At 32.2% G+C, this 20080-nt stretch overlaps 2 protein-coding genes across 4 annotated transcripts in view; one reads left to right on the plus strand and one right to left on the minus strand.

Moving 5' to 3' along the window:
• Positions 1 to 8: 8 nt before the first annotated feature.
• On the minus strand, positions 9 to 2354 carry LOC140062830 (putative 3-methyladenine DNA glycosylase). The gene is made up of 4 exons (XM_072109190.1): positions 2250 to 2354; positions 1617 to 1677; positions 970 to 1357; positions 9 to 660 (listed from the first exon to the last, which is right to left on the minus strand). Exons 1-4 carry the CDS (start codon positions 2348 to 2350, stop codon positions 206 to 208), a joined length of 1005 nt encoding a protein of 334 aa, XP_071965291.1. The 5' UTR covers positions 2351 to 2354; the 3' UTR covers positions 9 to 205.
• Positions 2355 to 2527: 173 nt separating this feature from the next.
• The window catches only part of LOC140062838 (inactive rhomboid protein 1-like), a 42323-nt gene continuing 24770 nt past the window's right edge, over positions 2528 to 20080 (plus strand). For 2 of the 3 annotated variants that reach the window (XM_072109202.1, XM_072109220.1), the window contains exons 1-2: positions 2528 to 2697; positions 14233 to 14378. In XM_072109202.1, the coding sequence (XP_071965303.1) occupies positions 14266 to 14378 (113 nt within the window). In that variant the 5' untranslated portion in view covers positions 2528 to 2697; positions 14233 to 14265. Of the gene's footprint in view, positions 2698 to 12422; positions 12646 to 14232; positions 14379 to 20080 lie in introns of those variants that run through there. The other variant, XM_072109212.1, reaches the window with a different exon arrangement.

The following is a 20080-nucleotide window of genomic DNA, read 5'->3' on the forward strand; positions in this document are numbered from 1 at the left end:
TGTTAAAATCAGCAGATCTGATTAAATTATTTAAAAAGTTCACTTCCAATTGAGATTGTAACTAAATAAAATAATTGAAGCTATGTTCACAGTGAGGCTAGATTCCGGTTGGTGGCCTTATAAAAGAATCGTGGAGAATAGGTGTATATGTATTCCGTACACTAGAGTTTTCTCTGGCCATTGGACCAATCCAGACTCGGTGTGATCAAAGTTGGGTTGCAGTCTCAGCTTCCTTATTTTTAACACTAACACACTTGTTGCCACATAGATAGAACCGTAATGGTTTCAATCTCCACGTCTCCTCAGTAGAATCTATTCCGATCCTTGGGCAGGAAATAATCTTCACTTTCTTTATATCTGCAAGACCTCCTTCCTCCATATTTTGAACCGCAGCATCAGTGTCTTCCCTCATAACATCACCCTCTGTATCTTCATTTACTTGATCTCTTTCTATCCACATTGAAGTGGAAATTACCAAGTCGACCTGATCTAGAGTTTTTGTGATGCAAAGAGCATCTGCAAGTTTTCCTGGACCATTGCAAAGCTGATGAGGTTTCAGAGGTTTTGATGTTTCTTTACGACGTCTCTGCCGATGGGTGTGCATCTCGGATAAGCCTTCGAGAGGTTCTAAGGCACGGATTAACACAGCAGTACCCTCACCTGAATGTGAAATAACAAAAGTTAACATTGCTAAAAAACAATATCATTATTTTCTATCACATGATGACCATAAACCAATAAGAGTAGGGAATTTTAAACCAGGTTCGGCAACCTGCATTTTGGAGGGGTTACCTAGGTCAACCAACATCTGACATAGATTCCCAGTAAGGTTATACAGTGAAGCTAAGGAACAGAACCCAAAACAGTAAATAATATCATTTATGTAATGTCAAATATATAACCATGCCAATTTTGATGGAGACATGTACAGGATCTACCATTTTTGTACCATAGTATGGTTACATTTACCTTCACTAGAAATGTTAAGACAATGGTACATTCCGTAAATCATGTAAACGTACGACGTTCCCGATTCCATAAACATTGCCTTATTTCTTCCGGTTTTCTTGCCCTTGTATGAATGACATGCAGTATCCTCTTCCCCACAATAAGCTTCCGTTTCTACGATCCTACCAGATAGTCTTTCTCCCGAATCAAGGACCCGGACTAACTTTTTTCCCAATAGTTCTTTAGCTAATGCCACACAAGGTTTTGTGAAAAAATTGCGCCCAAGTCGTATGTTATCATTGCTGTGTTTATTGACAAAGTATTTACTTGTGCTACTGTGACATTTAAAATCATCTGATGGGGTGCTACTGGCTTTCATATCGCTGCATTCACTTTTTCTTTTCAATCCCTGAAATAATACCAGTAAGAACACTAAAAAAAAAGTGGTTATTACTGTTAATGACATTAATTATTTTTTACAGTAACTTTTTATTATAAATCCTTCTATGTACATCTTTACTCGTTATCAAAACAAGCTTGTTTTTTTTTCGAATGAGGACAATCCCAGTGTATTGGCTGGTTGACCAATCTACACTAGTACAGAGCTATAATTCATATTCCAGATTCTAAAAGAAAATAACCTATAATAGAGCGGATTATTATTTCACCTTTTTGGTATTTATAGTAGACATCTCTCTTGAGTTTGTTTGCATTGGTGTTGCTTGTTGCCTTAAATGAATTAAAAGTGAATAAGAAAAAGATTTATATTAATAAATAAATACATTTTCCTTTAGTTTAGTTTCGAAATAATGAGAAAATTTGGGCACGGAGAAACACTGAGATTCATATACAATGCTATTGATTATATAGTAGTTGATAAAGCTTTATAATTATAGCTAGACAGATTGAGTCAAAGTTGTGTAATTTTTACAATCAGAAATTTTTTATCAGATAGACACTGTCATAGCATAGACAATAAAATTTACTTTCTATTAAGTATTGACTATGACTAGAGCTACAGTAAAACTAAAAGTAGTCTAGCCTAGTATAAGTACCAGTATTACTTACTAGGCCTAGAGTGATTGAGCCAGGGTCCTACTAGACTAGACTATTACTAGATATAGAGAGAGAGGGCTATTATTGAGCATAATAATAATATTAATAAGAATAGCTAGGCCTAGCCGGCGCCGCCTAGCCTATAGATAGATAGTCACTAGGCCTAGGCCTCTAGGCCAGCCTGAATTATATTCTGTGTTTCTGTAATATAGTGCAAGAAGTAATCAAAATATAAAAACACGTACAGAGTTTTGAAAAAACGTACAAAACGATTAAATAAAAACAAAAAAGACAAGTCAATGTTCACTTGTTTTGTAAACAACATCACACACAGTGTATATAGCATCAAGGCAATCTACTAACAACACAGCAGCTGGTACATGACCACCAGAGGGCGACAACTCAGACATTCTTAATTTCAATTTATTTTCTTTTTTTTGGTGTGAAATTCTCAACTTGTCGCGGGGGCGCTCTCTCGAGTGTGATCTTGTGGAAATGAAATTTACATTCAATATTATTAAATTACATTTACTACTTGTATAATTTTATTATTTCGTCGTGGTACTTTGGTATGCGTAATATCATTATTTATAAGGAATTAGATACTTATTTTATTGGAAGTAACCGTGTAGCCTAGTTTGATTGGATCTGCTGGTTGCAATTTGTCAACGAAGACGGCGGACGGTCGGTCGGGTAAGTCAAAAAATGAATGAAGGCCAGGAGCGGAGAGAGTATTGCCTGCCTGCCCGCCCGCAGCCCATCCCACACAGCAGCAGCCACTTGACATTACCCCCACATGTAGGCGGCCTATGATTACACGGTTTTAAAATTTTATAATGTAAAAAAATGATCCCAGATAGCTACAAGTTCCCTATTTTATTAATAGATTAGGTCCCCTAAGCCTACCTAGGCTAGCCTATATATAGGCTAGTTTTCTTTCCAATTTCCATTCTCATATAAATATCAGTTTTCAAATGAAACTTATTAATAATATTGTGAAAGATTTATTCATCATTATTGAAAATTACTTGAAACGAAGTTAATTCAACAAGTCAACAAATAGTAGTTTAGAATATTAAACCTAATCAAATTTTTATTATTTTATTTTATAATGAATGAATTAGTGTCGGGTGAAATAGTGTTCTGTTATTAAATTTTTAATAAATAATCATTATCAAATAAATAATTAAATAAAATTGCTTTGTAAAGTAGTAGAAATCATTAATTCTAGGTCTATTACATATTACAATTGGCTTAAAAAAATGTTTGGTATATATGATTTGATTCTATTTACTGTGCATACTGTAATTATTAATAAAAGTACTGGGCAGTTTTGAAAAAAATGGCTCCAAATTGGGACATAATGATTTTTTTTTCTGAAAATGAAAGTTGCATATATTACTACCATTTATGTCTTATTATGTTGACACAAGGTTAAATTGTAGGGAACAAATCAAGGATCTGACAAAACAATTTGATTAACCTTTTTTTTACATGTTTAATACAAAAAAAACAATTTTATTTTTTGAGAAAAATATGTAAACACTTCTTTTGATTTTTATAAGTATTTATTAGTATTTACAATATTTGTAAGTTTCAACTGTCAGTATACTAATTGGATAACAGAAAAAATACAATTTTTTTACATACAGTAGACAAAGATAGAAAAAATTAAATAAATATAAAAAAAAAATCATATGTTTTAAAACCAGTATGCTAAAAGTTTTTATTTTTCAAATAATCTGTTGTACAGAAGCTTGTAACTATTTTTTTAAATGACAACTTGGTAAAACCAATAAATACTGAAAGTTTGGACTTCATATGACAGGGTATGGCAATACAGTGTTCCGCTATTGTAATGCTATACAGTACATTGCTCTGTGGGGTGTTACACTCCTGACATTAGTATTTACTATTATAGCATGGTTATGAGAGCAAAACAAGTCCCTTCAAAATCATGAGGTAGACATAATAGTGGTAAAAAAGATGTGTGTTTACACAAACATTACAATTCTAATGGAAAATACTGTACTTATAACAGTAATAATACATTAATCACAATTCTAATATAGTTTACCATGTTACACTCCTGACATTTTGGGCTAGTTGATAGGCAATTATGAACCATTCATTCATTAAATTGATAACTGCATTCAATATTATATTTTTGAGTGCCACAACAACTACTGTCAACATTCAAGAAAGAAAAATGGCTTAACTTCCTACCTTATTTAATATTTATTATATTTTTTCCAAATATTTCAATTTGTCCTCGCTTTTTAAAAAGTGGTTTATTAATGTCATATCAAATATTTTAAGTAAGGTATACAAGATAAATGTCATCATGATTGCTTTTTTTTTAATTTATACAATTTACTTTTTCAGAATATGCATCTGCCAATTAAATTTGAGGAGTGGTTTTAGTGTACTAGATCATTTGTTCATGTCCAAAAAAAGTGTTAACACTCCTGACCATTTCTGCATCATAATCGGGCATAATATTTTTTTGCAAACACATAAGAAGATAATCTTTTGACACAAAAATAGTATTATGTTTGCACATATTTCAGAATAATTCTCTAATCTGGAAATGGCTTCAATTTAGTTATACTAGGCAAAAACTGAAAGGAGCCATTTTTTTCAAAACTGCCCTACTGTAATTAAAAACATGTGGGTACCACATTAATACACCACATCCTGAGAGAGAGAGAAATAATTCCAGGCCAGTAAAAGTTTCTTCCCATTTATTACTTTGAACTAAAATGTTTAGATGGTCGTTTAAAGATGTTAAATATAATTATTTTATAAAGTATAACTACTGTATATTACTTATTAGGTTGAGGAATTTTGTAAATTGAACTGGTGAGGAAAATGTAACTCTGCGACTTCAGTATTAATAATGTTTTTTTTTACATCTACAGTACAGTATATGATGAGAGGTAAAGGAGATTAGAATTAAATAATAAAATAGGAAGCATCAGAATATATTTTACATGGAATTCAATTTATAGCTCTTTATTATACGTTATTGCTACAATAAGTCATAGTTTCTGTTATTTTAAATTCAATATAAATTTTTTAAGTAATCAGTATCTATTGTGAATTTTCAATAGAGATTACCACAACATAGGGTATGTTCAGACCTACGGAGTTATGCTTTCGTATCACAGCCAAGGTCATATTTTAATGAGCGTCGTAAGAGCAAAGTGTTCAGATTCATTGCAACGAAGTTGCGTTACAAACGGATATGATGTCACTCGCTGGCGATTAACCAAACTCTAACGCACGCATGACCTACCTTCGTTGTTATTAAAAGTAGTAGTGGTTGGTTTAGGAGTTACAGGCCTAGACCGAACACTTGGGCTCGCCGGCATTATCGATTGGTTGTCAGGCATACCAACCGGCCGATCGTTTTGGGGTTTGGGTTTATATTTGGTCTATATGACTTAAAATATCATTTTGGCAGAAAAATGTTCAAATCCCGTACTTGCACCGGCTCCAGATTTATTTACTCGGTCTTTCGCCGCTTTATACAACGACCCCTTCAATTTCGATTGGATATTAAATCCTTCTTTATGAGGATGGCCCATCTGCTAACGTGTCCGCCATCTCGTTGAACACAGACATCTTGTTGCCGGTGCTTTTACGCCAGTTTTTCACTTCCAACCGATCTCTGAACTCAGGGCTTCCCCACAATGAAATAAGGTATTTTACTTCGGTTTCTCGCCAATGCGCACGCTTCGATGACATTTTAAATTAATTAATATAATAATATTAATAATAATAATACTGTATAGTGTAACAACAAAAGGTATGATTTTTTCGCACGTTCACCGATCACAACAAATGGATCAGCTTGGCTATTATACGATGAGGAGCACATGTCACGATGTGATGTGGCGAATATTGTAATTTGATTGGCTAGATATCTAACCTAGGTCATATTCATCGATGCGTGACTTTCGTATTGTAAGCGACGTCCACTAAACTCATACCTTGAGCTTTCGTAGCGTACGAAATATCAGTGTCGTACGAGGTGGCTTCCACTAATCTTTTCCTGGTTCAGACCTATGGACTTTTACGCCGCGTACAATACGAAAGCATAACTCCGTAGGTCTGAACAGGCCCATAGAGTAAATATGGTAAGGTATTCCAGAAAGGAATGTATAATTAGCTATTTTTGGTTGGGAACGAGAACAATTTATATTCAGATGGTATTTTTAGAATGTTATTACAGTAGATACAGTATACTGTACACATTTTATTTTTATGTATTCTGAAGGTACATAGATCTTTCAATTAAGATTTAGGATTAAAAAAAAAATCTTTGGTCGTTTTAAATTCTAAATCTAACAATATTGGATTGGATAGATAATTAGGACTGTCAAAGGTTGAGGGTGAGTAAAAAGAATTGACATTTACTGTAGGGGTCTGGGGAAATGGTACTGTCACACCAAAATCAGTCCGGCAGACCAGTTTTGGCTGCCAAAATCAGTCCAGGGGACCATTTATGGCTGCCAAAACCTGTCCGGCTGGATAAAATCGGTCCGGGCAGTAGGACTGTTTTTGCCGCCAAATATGGTCCGGTCTTACAAATATATGGTGTGCAATATGAGTCATAATGTATATATCATTAAAAAAAAGGCCATGATTAGTCATTATATTGAAAACTACAGGGTTTTATTTGTTATTTTAATATTATAAATTAAGCCTGTTTTTTTTATTATCATTATTAGTAGTAACTCATCAATAATTAGTACTAATTGTTATTCTTTTTGTATACAATATGGATCTCTGCCTGTTTTTAATCCATTTTGTTCTTTTTTAACATCTTCGTTTCCCCATGATGTTAAAAACAATTTAATTTATTCATTATTTATGGTTAATCAATCAATATATCAATTAAATACAATTATTATAAAACAATTATCCAAATATTGATTAGGCTGAGGAAGGAAAAAGGCCTCGATCATAAATAACATATAGCTGGCAATCAGCGTCTCATAACCGTTCATGTGAGTGTGTGGCAGGCTGAAATATGAGTGAACACCTACGTCATGTTTTTAGATAAAATACATTTATTTATAGTATTTATCCGACAAGATAACTTACTAATAATATATATCGTGGGATATTTTTCTAGCCATAAACAACTTAAAACAGCATCATAGGCCTAATAATTCAATTAAAATCGACAGAAGAAAAGCCCGGACCGATTTTGGCTGTGGCGTACTGCTTTTGGCCACAATTTTAGAGCCAAAACTGGTCCGGCCGGACCGATTTTGGCCCCGGACCATATTTATCGTGACAGTACCAAGTACCAAGTAATAGGGGATGAATTACAATGCATCGTTATTCCAACATGTTTATTTTAAGATGATGTTTATAAATTCTCTTAGGCAGGTGATGCATATTATCATCTCTCATTGATTGATCAATTTGACATTTACTACGGACGTTTTACGCACGGAATCCAAAATAGTGCATATTAAAATACTTAAAGAAAGCGTAGATTTTTATACAATTCCTAGATAAAATTATTATTAAACCATGTACAATATTCATTTTGTAAACTATAATTTTCTAAAAGTCATAGTCATATATACTTTATTGTCCATTTAAAAAACAGAAATGTGATTTGAAAACTGGCAAATTACAAAAATATAAAATACAATTTACAAAAACACACACAAAAAGTTAAGAGGCTAAAAATTGTTAAAATTAGATAAAAATTATCGGTTAAAAGATACAGTCAGCAGCAGCTCTCATTATTTGTTGTTGAATGTCTGTCTATCTTTTTAAATCAAAATCTCTGTATGTAAACCAAAATGTTTTTGTATGTAATGAAGCCAATTTTCCAAAATCTTGTACTGTATCCTTGTTTTCTGTAAAATGTCTTCATTCTAGTTAATACTTCTAATAGATGATGTACTGTACTACACTGTGTACCTGCTGTATGTGTACATTATTAAAAGCTATTAAAGCATCATCGCCATTGTTTAGCATATGATTTTGAGATCTGACAGATTAAGTTCTTGAATGTGGAAAGTGCAGTAGCTGTATTTAAACCAAGGTTAAAAGGAAATGAATCGGAGATCAATTGTTATAATAATTAAGATGCGTTTTACTGTGTAGTATGAGCAGCTGTGTCTGTATCATATCAAACCATGTATTTTTGCATTTTAATACACCATACTTACTAATGTGGGTGTAAGCCCATCCGGAGTTATATTGAAGCCCAGCAGCACAGTGTACATTACTGTACTGTGATCATACAGTAGTTACAGTACTAGACAGTATGCACACTAATTCCATTGTAATACAATGCATACATTTGTATGTAAAAGTACAGTACAATCAATTAGCCAAGTCTAACTGTACGTTTTACAGTAGCTATAAATCTTTAAATTAAAGGTCTTATAATAGAGAGTAGAGACTGATTATTAATTTTATAGAAAATATTATGTAAATTAGTTATTTATATTCTTAAAAACAAAAAACAAGATTTTAATCATTTAAAGAAGTACAATTTAAAATCTCTAGAAAACACTGCATGTCATCAACAAACAATTTTAAAAACTTTTTCATCACTTTTTATAACAATTTAAAAGAATATTTGAATGTTAGATTTTAGTAAACGAACAGCCCTTTTTATGCGAGATTAGAGTGTAGATATTTTTAATCAAGGCGATCTAACAATGGTACACTGAGCTTGCCTTGCCAAGAAAGTCCTTTGAACTTATGTCTGGCTGTGACAAATACCAACACTACTGTACAATGTACAACTGTACAATGTTAATTCTCCGAGGCGCATTGTACAGGTACAGTATTTTCAATTTGTCAAACAATTATTTAAAACAAGGTATATAAACAATGGGATCAGGGTTTATCTGTAGCTGTGACACTGATCAGTTCCATTCCACACCCCTTAAAGCCCGGCGCACACTAGAGCTTTCGGCTGAGCCAACTGGCACGAGTAACACTTGGCTCACTAAAAAATTTGCCGCAAACTATGATCGCGTTCTATTAGACGCACACTTCAGTACGCGATTTTCTGATTGGATAATTACTTACTACGCTATACAGCACGCACTGAAATATAATAAATCAGAAAATCAGAATTTTTTAGTGAGCAGGAAGCTCACGTTCGGCGCACACTTGAGGAAAGTGGCACGCGTGCCAAAAAATATCAAACACGATAGATATTTTCCTCAGCGGCACGCGTGGCCGATTCCTCACGAAATCCCCGGCGCACACTCTGAGGCAAGTGTTACTCGTGGCAGTTGGCTCAGCCGGAAGCTCTAGTGTGCGCCGGGCTTTAAGGGGTGTGGAATGGAACTGATCAGTGTCACAGCTACAGATAAACCCTGATCCCATTGTTTATATACCTTGTTTTAAATAATTGTTTGACAAATTGAAAATGAAGATATTCAAAAAATTATACTGCTAACATCATCTAAAACATTAACATTTAAAATCCAACTAGCAATCTGCTAATGTTGCATTCATTCAAGCTACTGTATGATGAGTAGTAGCAACAGTGGTGTACTGTATTAAGATTCCTAATAAGGGAGATTAGGAAGGTAAAAATAGATTTTACTTAAGCCGGTAGATTACAACTAAATGAATAAGATTCTAAAAGCCTTTTAAGGAGGTTTACGACTGCCTGTAATGTTGAAGTATTCTCTTCAATTATCATCGTTATGTTTGAAATGAAATTTACATTCGCAGAATTTAATTTTCTTAGCCATTCGACTACTTACTACTACTTGTTGTGAATATCTTAACTGTAGTGAGATTTTATAATAATTAAGCATACTGTACCTCTGGCTATAATAAGCCCTAAAATTTTATGGGATAATAATGTAAAAGCATCAATTAACATTTCTTTACTGTATAACGATAATGTTTTGTTTGTGGGCCAGGAAAATTTGTTTTGTATAACAGGACTGGATCCACTGTACTATATCACTGATGTACACACACAGTGCAAAATGTCTTCCAACCTATACAGTACTTTTAAATCCTAAAAGCTCAACTGAGATGATACCAGAGCAACCCATAACTGTTTGGCACCCACCCACCATTAACACACTATACAGATTATTCAGAATGTGTCACCCAACCTAAAATTGTGTCCACCTGGTGGACACAATTTTAGGTTGGGTGACCTATTAATAACCTCTAAACCTAAAATGTTGAAATGTTGTGGATTCCTATATTTCTGGCACTCCACCTTTAAGTACAGTAATGCTGGTTGGTACCTACCATCATACAGCCCTAGCCTGAACAGTGGTTTTTGTTGTTTTTTTTCCCGTTGCGATGCCTTTTGAACAAGATTTTGTAGCTGTGTATAAAATCATACACGACCACATTTATAAAGTGAGTCATCAACACAATAGAGAAATACATTAATATCTTCTTTACAGAAAATGTTGATGATGAGCAGCAGCAATGTAGACAAATATCTATGTGCCAATTATGCAGCCACAGTCTGATATTCTACTTAAAAGCGTTATAAGAGGAAACAATGTTGCATTATTAATGATTTCACTAGTGGGATGTTCCTGGGACCAGGCTATATTTATTATCATTCTTTGAATTAACATTACTATTATACTAATGGCAATGGGTCATTCAGTGTTTCATTTCTCTTTATACAACCAACAATGCAAGGCATCAATTACACATACTGGTAATATTTAATACTGTATACATTTTTCAAAAACACAAGATAAAATGTATAATTAATAATATCTTTCAAAATACATTTAAATTGTGAAAGGCTATCTACTGTATCCTATCAGTATCGGTGCTTTTCAGTTTTACTGTACAGTCCTGTACAGTGACCTGTATGACCATTAATTCAAAACTCTGGTACAATCCACTTCTTACATTTACAATAAGCTAAATTCCAACAGTTGACAATTATATTTTTAAAGCACTCCAAGTATAATCCCACGCACTCCTAATTTGTTCCAAATTTTAATACCAGGCACCTTGGGAATGTACAGTATATTAAACTAATACAGTATATCATACAGTATATTAAACTATACTGTATAAAACTATACAGTATATTAAACTATATTGTATTGTTTGTAATAAATTTGGATTTTAATTATGTTACTTTTACTATACTGCCTATAATGTCTATACAGACCATATAAAATGTATACTGTGTATATTGTGTGAATATCAATATCATAGTTTAAATATCACTACAGTAGTTCAGTAAGTGTTCTACAGTATCTGTTACAGCCTTTAATCAAATACTAAACTGTGTATTAAACTAACTATACAGTATAATAATTGTTAGAATAAATTTGGATTTAATTATGGTACTTACTAACTGCGTACAATGTACAGACCAGGGAGTTGTTATTAGATTATTTTATGGTATACTAATACTATAATAATAAACAGTATATTAAACTATATTGTAATAGATTTGGATTTAATTATGTTACTTTAATACTAACTGCCTATAATGTAAGACCATATAAAAAAATTGTATTGTGTGAAAATGTCACTAGTTCAGTAGGTTGTATCCGTTACGGTCTAGCAGCGGTATACTATAATAAACAGTATATTAAACTATATTGTAATAAATTTGGATTTTAATTACGTTACTTACTAACCTATAGTATAATGTACAGACCATATAATTTTTACTGTGTATTGTGTGAATCATAGTTGAAATATCACTAGTTCAGTAGGTTCTATCCGCTACAGTCTTTAAGCTTTACAACAAGTCACCTTTTTACAGTATTGCTGACTATACAGGAAATAGGATGATTATCTTTGGTTAGCTCTGTATGTTACTCACCATTCTGCATGTAAATTTTGATATTTTTTGTTCCATGATAAAAAAAAAAATGGTATAATGTGTCATAAATTTCAATGTCATTAGTTTGGATAGCATTGCATTTAATTAATGAAAGTTTCTTTCTTTGTTTAATATTAAATTAGTTTTCCCTTGAGAACCAGAAACTCTCCTAAGACCAAAATGTGTTAACGTCCACAATCTTTCCTACTAACATTAGAATCCCTATTATTAATTAAACACCTTTAGGGACCCACGACAAAGTGTCTCCCTAATAATAGCAATGTCCCGTGAATATACAGTAGGTTCGTTTCGTATTCCCATATGGGTATCTATTAAATAGGAATGTCCAAATAGAGAGGTTCAAAGTTCTTATTTTAATATGTAAATTCAATGTTAAATGGTTCATTAACATTAATGGCGCTTTATTATAAACTCTGTACTACAATTAACTACAATTTATAGATACTTTACTATTTAATATAAACACAGTTATTACATTACAACAATGTACTGGAATATAATGTAATTGCTTTGAGATTTTCTCCATGAACTATTTATAGACTAAACTGATTTCCAGGCATTTAGATGAGTCACAAACTAGGTAGCCTACAGTGTGTTCGTATATTACTGTACAATCACTTTTAAAAAGGCAGATACTGTAGCTATACAGACAATCTGCCTGAATTTTTTTAATCATTATCTTGGATTTAATATATTGTGTTCTGTTGTTATCTTGGATTTTTATATTTATGAAGTATTTGGTATTTATTTTAACTTTGTCAACGTGTCGTATTTGGGGTTTTTTGACTAAGGTTTGTTTATTATTCTTAGTATTACCATTATCTTTTTATGACTAAATAGATAAATATGTACATGACGATGTTTACTGATTTAGGGGAAAGGTCTGGATGGAACACTGTGTAGGAAGTAAAATGTCATTGTGATTACAATTATTGTTACACAGTAGGCCTAGTTTTTAGGTATTCAAGTTTTATGACAAATATTTCCTTAAAAACATTGAAGGTTAAGTAACACACTGTAGTAGTATCACTTAAGCGTGGTTCCCACTAGCGACGCAACACAAGGACGTAACGCAACGCAAGTGAATTGACCAATCACAAGCGATGGCTTATTCGCTTGTGATTGCTAACTGTCTATAGCATCGCTTGTCATTGGTTAAAACACTTGCGTTGCGTTTACGTCCTTGCATTACGTTCTAGTGGGAACCAAGCTTTAATATTAAAGTTCCGTACAGTAGAGACGTTTTGTTTTGGGTGTTGCATGGAGTGGAGTTGTGGCTTGGTGGTTATGATGCTTGGCTACAATTCAAGGGTCCTGGGTTCAAGTCCCGTTAGTTGCAGGATTTTTTCTAAGGACAAAATTACAACTCCACTCCCAAAGACTTTGTTTATGTAGAGCATCTTGTGTATAATAATGTTTGTCTTGTGAACATCTGAGGGTCCCTAATAATCAGCAATTGCCGGATGGATCACCCTCATTAAATATGGTTAAAAAAAAGAAAAGAAAAAAGGCTGATTGATGTAGTTGGGTTTGTGATTACAATTTGGATTCAATAATTGTATGTACAGTTTAGAATTACAGTAGTTGACGGCAGTGACGGACTAGTTCGAGTGTGTGTGTCGTCCCTTGATCAAATGATACAAATTTTGTTGTTGTTTTCGTTTATGTACACATGTTTGATTTTGGTCACATTAAATTTTAATTAATTGTTGTTGACTCCAACTGTTGAAAAAAATATATTGATAGCGCTTTTCTAAAAGAAAATGTGACTTTGGCAATAACATTATCCTTCATCAATCAATAGTCATTACGTCATTATCAACAATACATCATCACATTGTCATGCATCATTTGTCATCAACATAGTTATCGCATCATTATCGTCACCATTATCCTATAAAATGTAATTCTAGTGCAATTACTAATTTTGAAGTGAAGGACAAGTTTACATTTTTAATCAACTTTTGACAGTCACCTTGGCCCTTCCCTGCTGTAATTACTAGTGAAAGGAACATAATACCTCCATGCTAACACTGTAATCAAAGCTTTCAGCTGTTTATGTTGTGTTAAATGAATTTAAAGTGGTCTTTAGTGTCAAAGGTCATACATTAGACAACTTAAAACTATTATTTATTAATGCTGTGCTGCTCGAAGCCCATAATTAGTCATCATAATTTAGTTTACATAAATGAATAAAATGTTCAGAGAAAAATATTATTAATTTTTCTGGTTCCTTTTTGGATTCCTAATTTGGTATGCATCTAAGAGTTACTCATTATAATATGATAATTAGCAGATAATAAATAATTCATGAGAGAATTTGATAATAATATATTTCGATCAATTTCTATTTTCTTTTTTTTTTCTTAACTATGTAGTGTTGTTGAGGTAGTGGCCAATGGTAAGGCACAATGTGTGATGATCATAACACCATAGAGATGGACACGGTACATGACCCAATGTCACCAACAAGGTCAGACGTTGGGTCATTTGGAGAGGTCTTTAAAGGGGGAACATGGAAAAAGTAAGTACACTAAAGACTAAAGAAAGTTCTTTTCAGAACTAATATATGTATTTTACTGCAAATATATTGTAGATATTAACAAATATCATATAGAGTAATAATCATGATGATGATAATCATTATTAAATTAATCAAGTCCCAATTGACGATTATCAACTACAGTACTATTATTGACCACAAAGTACTGTACTACTACCAATCACATCATAACATTTCAACATTACATATCATTCACCACCATTACATATTATTCACCACCATTACATATTATTCACCACCATTACATATTATTCACCACCATTACATATTATTCACCACCATTACATATCATTCACCACCATTACATATCATTCACCACCATTACATATCATTCTCCACCATTACATATCATTCACCACCATTACATATTATTCACCACCATTACATATTATTCACCACCATTACATATTATTCACCACCATTACATATCATTCACCACCATTACATATCATTCACCACCATTACATATCATTATCCACCATTACATATCATTCACCACCATTACATATCATTCACCACCATTACATATTATTCACCACCATTACATATCATTCACCACCATTACATATCATTCACCACCATTACATATCATTCACCACCATTACATATCATTCTCCACCATTACATATCATTCACCACCATTACATATTATTCTCCACCATTACATATTATTCACCACCATTACATATTATTCACCACCATTACATATTATTCACCACCATTACATATTATTTTCCACCATTACATATTATTATTCACCACCATTACATATCATTCACCACCATTACATATCATTCATCACCATTACATATTATTCAACACCATTACATATTATTCAACACCATTACATATTATTCTCCAACATTACATATCATTGACCACCATTACATATCATTCACCACCATTACATATTATTCTCCACCATTACTGTACATATTATTCTCCACCATTACATATTATTCACCACCATTACATATCATTCACCACCATTACATAATTATTATTCTCCACCATTACATATTATTATTCACCACCATTACATATCATTCACCACCATTACATATTATTCACCACCATTACATATTATTCACCACCATTACATATTATTCACCACCATTACATATCATTCACCACCATTACATATCATTCACCACCATTACATATCATTCACCACCATTACATATCATTCACCACCATTACATATCATTCACCACCATTACATATCATTCACCACCATTACATATCATTCACCACCATTACATATTATTCACCACCATTACATATTATTCACCACCATTACATATTATTCACCACCATTACATATCATTCACCACCATTACATATCATTCACCACCATTACATATCATTCACCACCATTACATATTATTCACCACCATTACATATTATTCACCACCATTACATATCATTCACCACAATTACATATCATTCACCACCATTACATATCATTCACCACCATTACATATTATTCACCACCATTACATATTATTCACCACCATTACATATCATTCACCACCATTACATATCATTCACCACCATTACATATTATTCACCACCATTACATATCATTCACCACCATTACATATCATTCACCACCATTACATATCATTCACCACCATTACATATCATTCATCACCATTACATATCATTCACCACCATTACATATTATTCTCCAACATTACATATCATTGACCACCATTATATATTATTCTCCACCATTACATATTATTCTCCACCATTACATATTATTCTCCACCATTACATATTATTCACCACCATTACATATCATTCACCACCATTACATATTATTCACCACCATTACATATTATTCTCCACCATTACATATTATTCTCCACCATTACATATTATTCTCCACCATTACATATTATTCACCACCATTACATATTATTCACCACCATTACATATTATTCTCCACCATTACATATTATCCTCCACCATTACATATTATTCACCACCATTACATATTATTCTCCAACATTACATATCATTGACCACCATTACATATTATTCTCCACCATTACATATCATTGACCACCATTACATATTATTCTCCACCATTACATATTATTCACCACCATTACATATTATTCTCCACCATTACATATTATTCTCCACCCTTACATATTATTCTCCACCATTACATATTATTCTCCAGACAACCAAGTTATCAAAAATGTTAAAAAGTCATTAATACAAGTGTTTTCTTTCTCAAGAATTGTTCATTCTTGTACTGTGATACTAACTCGTTCCTTCCATTTTCTTTTCTTCCTTAATCTTTCCTTCGTTTTAATCCATTCTTTATTCTAATCAACTATTGTAATATGTGATTATCATGGTAATTAATACACAAATCAGAAGATTTTAAGTATTCATTAATTATAAAGTACTCATTAAACAGTCAAGGGATCATTTTAAAATAAAATAGTATTCATTTTTGTAAGACTGTCCTGTTTAGGCTAATCATACTATTACTACTACTAGTACTACATAAAAGTACTTAAGTGGAGTTGAACTTGACTACTCTAACCAGCAACCTTGTGATACATAGTTCATTATCAATAATACTGATTTTGCCACTATTAAGCCATTTAGTATACAGTGGTTGACATTTTATATACTGATATTAATATTACATACAGTAGGTTTAATTATACAATAGTTTAAATATTGTTTTTATGGTCCCTTCCCTATTTAAAGTATTTAGTACACTAGACAGTGATTACATACATTAACTATGACATTGGATTTGATGGTATGATAAGATCAAAGCTTACTGTAGGTCAAAGTACAGTAATAATCAAACTACCATATCTTCAGGGAATTCCACAGTCCAGGTTTCATGCACTTTTAAAGGCCAGGTGCCGGCAAAAAATTCTATTGATCATACATTCCAATAATTATCGATCTATAGTTTCCCCTATGTTTCATAATTTTTGGGATTTTATTTGTGTTACACAAGCTTGTTGAAAATAAGCACTTTCTTATCAGTGGGGGGGGGGGGGGGGATAGTTCAAATTACACAGTAAAATCTCTATTCTTTTGTACACAAATTTTGTAAATAGAGAGGCGTTTTAAAAAGCTATGAAAAATAAACGGTGTGTGGTAAAAAATGTTATCAAATGACTAAACATAGGTAATATAACTTGAATTTTATATTTCTGGTATTTTTATTCAACTTCAGAATTTTATTTTCATGCTATAGCAAAAATTATCCACCGTATATCCACTATCTTTTTTCACCTTCTAGGGAGTCACCAGACATGTTATTACATTAATGTTATTGTTAACTACCTATTTTTTTGGCAGAATTTTGCCAAATTTTGTATTTGACCATATTAGGGGAAATTCATGTTTTTTTCGTCTTGATTTCTGTTACAAATATTAGATTTATGTACAATTAACCAGATATTATGTTTAAAATTCATGCCTGTACCTGAGCTTTAAGGGCTTGTTCTACTGTAGCAGGAGAATAAAGTTTTTCATGACAACAAAAATGACAGATGCTCTCTTACAAAAACCCCTATTAAGGGACACTTTCCCGTGAAGCGAAAAAAGAGCAATATGTACACTACAGTACAGGAGACATTACTATTAGTATTATTAAGGGTACACCTACTACTGAAACATATGTTATGGGTAACACTACGGCCAACCTTTTAAAGGGACACAGAGGTGTGTTATGGGTAACACTACGGCCAACCTTTTAAAGGGACACAGAGGTGTGTTATGGGTAACACTACGGCCAACCTTTTAAAGGGACACAGAGGTGTGTTATGGGTAACACTACGGCCAACCTTTTAAAGGGACACAGAGGTGTGTTATGGGTAACACTACGGCCAACCTTTTAAAGGGACACAGAGGTGTGTTATGGGTAACACTACAGCCAACCTTTTAAAGGGACACAGAGGTGTGTTATGGGTAACACTACGGCCAACCTTTTAAAGGGACACAGAGGTGTTCTACTGTAGGTTTTTAATTACTTTATTATTTTTATTATATTGTTAATGTTCTATACTGAACTTTGGAAAACGATGTTTTAGCACTGAAAGTGTCATTTAGTATAATGACAGAATAAATAAATACAATTATAATAATAAATGTAAATCATTTTCATTTATTTCTGAATTCATCCATACGTACAAATAACAAAATCTAAAGAACCCTAACATTACAACTACTGTACAGATCTTGTGCATACAAAAGACGTATTTAGTCTTTGGGTTAGAAGCTCTGAAAGATAATGATAAAATTATAAAATTTAATTTTAACTGGTGTAAACATCCTAAAATGTGTGTCATGAAATAGCTTCACTTGCTCATAAATATGATAATGATTGTTTCCTTTTGCTACACCAATCTATGTAAAATTATCTACTCTGATTTTTGTTATTTTTCTATTCAGGGGACACTTTCCTGTGAAACGAAATAGGAGGCAATACTTTATATTAACGTTTAAATGTGAAGGCCAACCCCTATTCAGAGAACATCCCTACTATTATATATTGTACCTGCCAACTTTTTCAGTGGCCAATGCGCGAGACATTAAATTAAATTGTATATAGCGCCCTCTATGTTATAACCCAAAATAATCGCGAAATATGCTGTATATGTTAAATTTTTCGTCAAATTGAGTTAGGCTTTACTGTACTACATCATATCATAAAATAAACATAGGCCTAGGCTAATTATGCTCAAATTGATTAAATAAAGTGTACTATTTTCATCCAAAATAGGCACTTTAATTTCAAAATAATGTTTTTTCTGATATGTTTATGGATGCATGAGAAACCATTTATCCGATGAAATTATAGTCTGCCTTAATCATACAGATTCGCTACATAAACATTGCAAGTGATATTTTTCTGTAAAGTTATTGATCATTTATTGTATTAATTTACACTAAATTGCTACAATATCAATTTACTGAGTGATGTTATTGACTGTAGTATAATACGTTTTCTGTAATTGATAGCTATACTATAAATTAATAGCCCTCATCTTTCATTGTAAAAATTAGATAGTTATGGGATAGATTCTGAGGTTGCTATTATTATTAGCATTGTTTGAAAAATTAAATCCTTAAAGATATATTGTCTCCCTGAAAAAAATAATTTTTAAATATTTTTTGTTGTATACTGTACAGTATATCATTTTGACTTTGAGTTTGACAAATAATTGGATTTAAAAAAAATGTATTTACCTCAAAAAATTGTAATTTAAAGCAAAAAAAATAGTCAAATTTAACCATTTATTTTGTCATTATAGTAAAAACATTATTTTATTTTTTTTAAATAACCTATTCAAAGTCTGATTTTATTAATCTTCATTTTCCATGTTTTTGGAGAACAATAAACAGAGGGCAGTATAATGATTTTTAAAACTTCTCTGTATGCACTTAAAGCGTGTAGGCAAATTAAAGTAGGCATGTAATTTACAATATTAAATATCTGGATAATAATATTAATATATCCATGGATATATCAGCAGGTTTCCAAATTGTCTGTAATTTCGATATCATCATGTACAATGATTTAAAAACTATATAAAACAATAAATAAGCAATGAATTGTTTGATTGAGAAAGAATGAGACTGTATAGTTAGTAGGCAATACTGGCAGCAGAAAC

This window comes from Antedon mediterranea, chromosome 1 (genome assembly GCF_964355755.1).
Source record: "Antedon mediterranea chromosome 1, ecAntMedi1.1, whole genome shotgun sequence".
NCBI classification, from domain to species: Eukaryota; Metazoa; Echinodermata; class Crinoidea; order Comatulida; family Antedonidae; genus Antedon; species Antedon mediterranea.

Coding starts and splice junctions, on each gene's coding strand:
- LOC140062830 (XM_072109190.1), bottom strand. CDS start 2,350: ATGCTATATACACTGTGTGTGATGTTGTTTACAAAACAAGTGAACATT. Junction 1,678..2,249: donor GTACGTTTTTTCAAAACTCT/GTACGTGTTTTT, acceptor AATTCATTTAAG/GCAACAAGCAACACCAATGC. Junction 661..969: donor TCTTAACATTTCTAGTGAAG/GTAAATGTAACC, acceptor TTTCACATTCAG/GTGAGGGTACTGCTGTGTTA.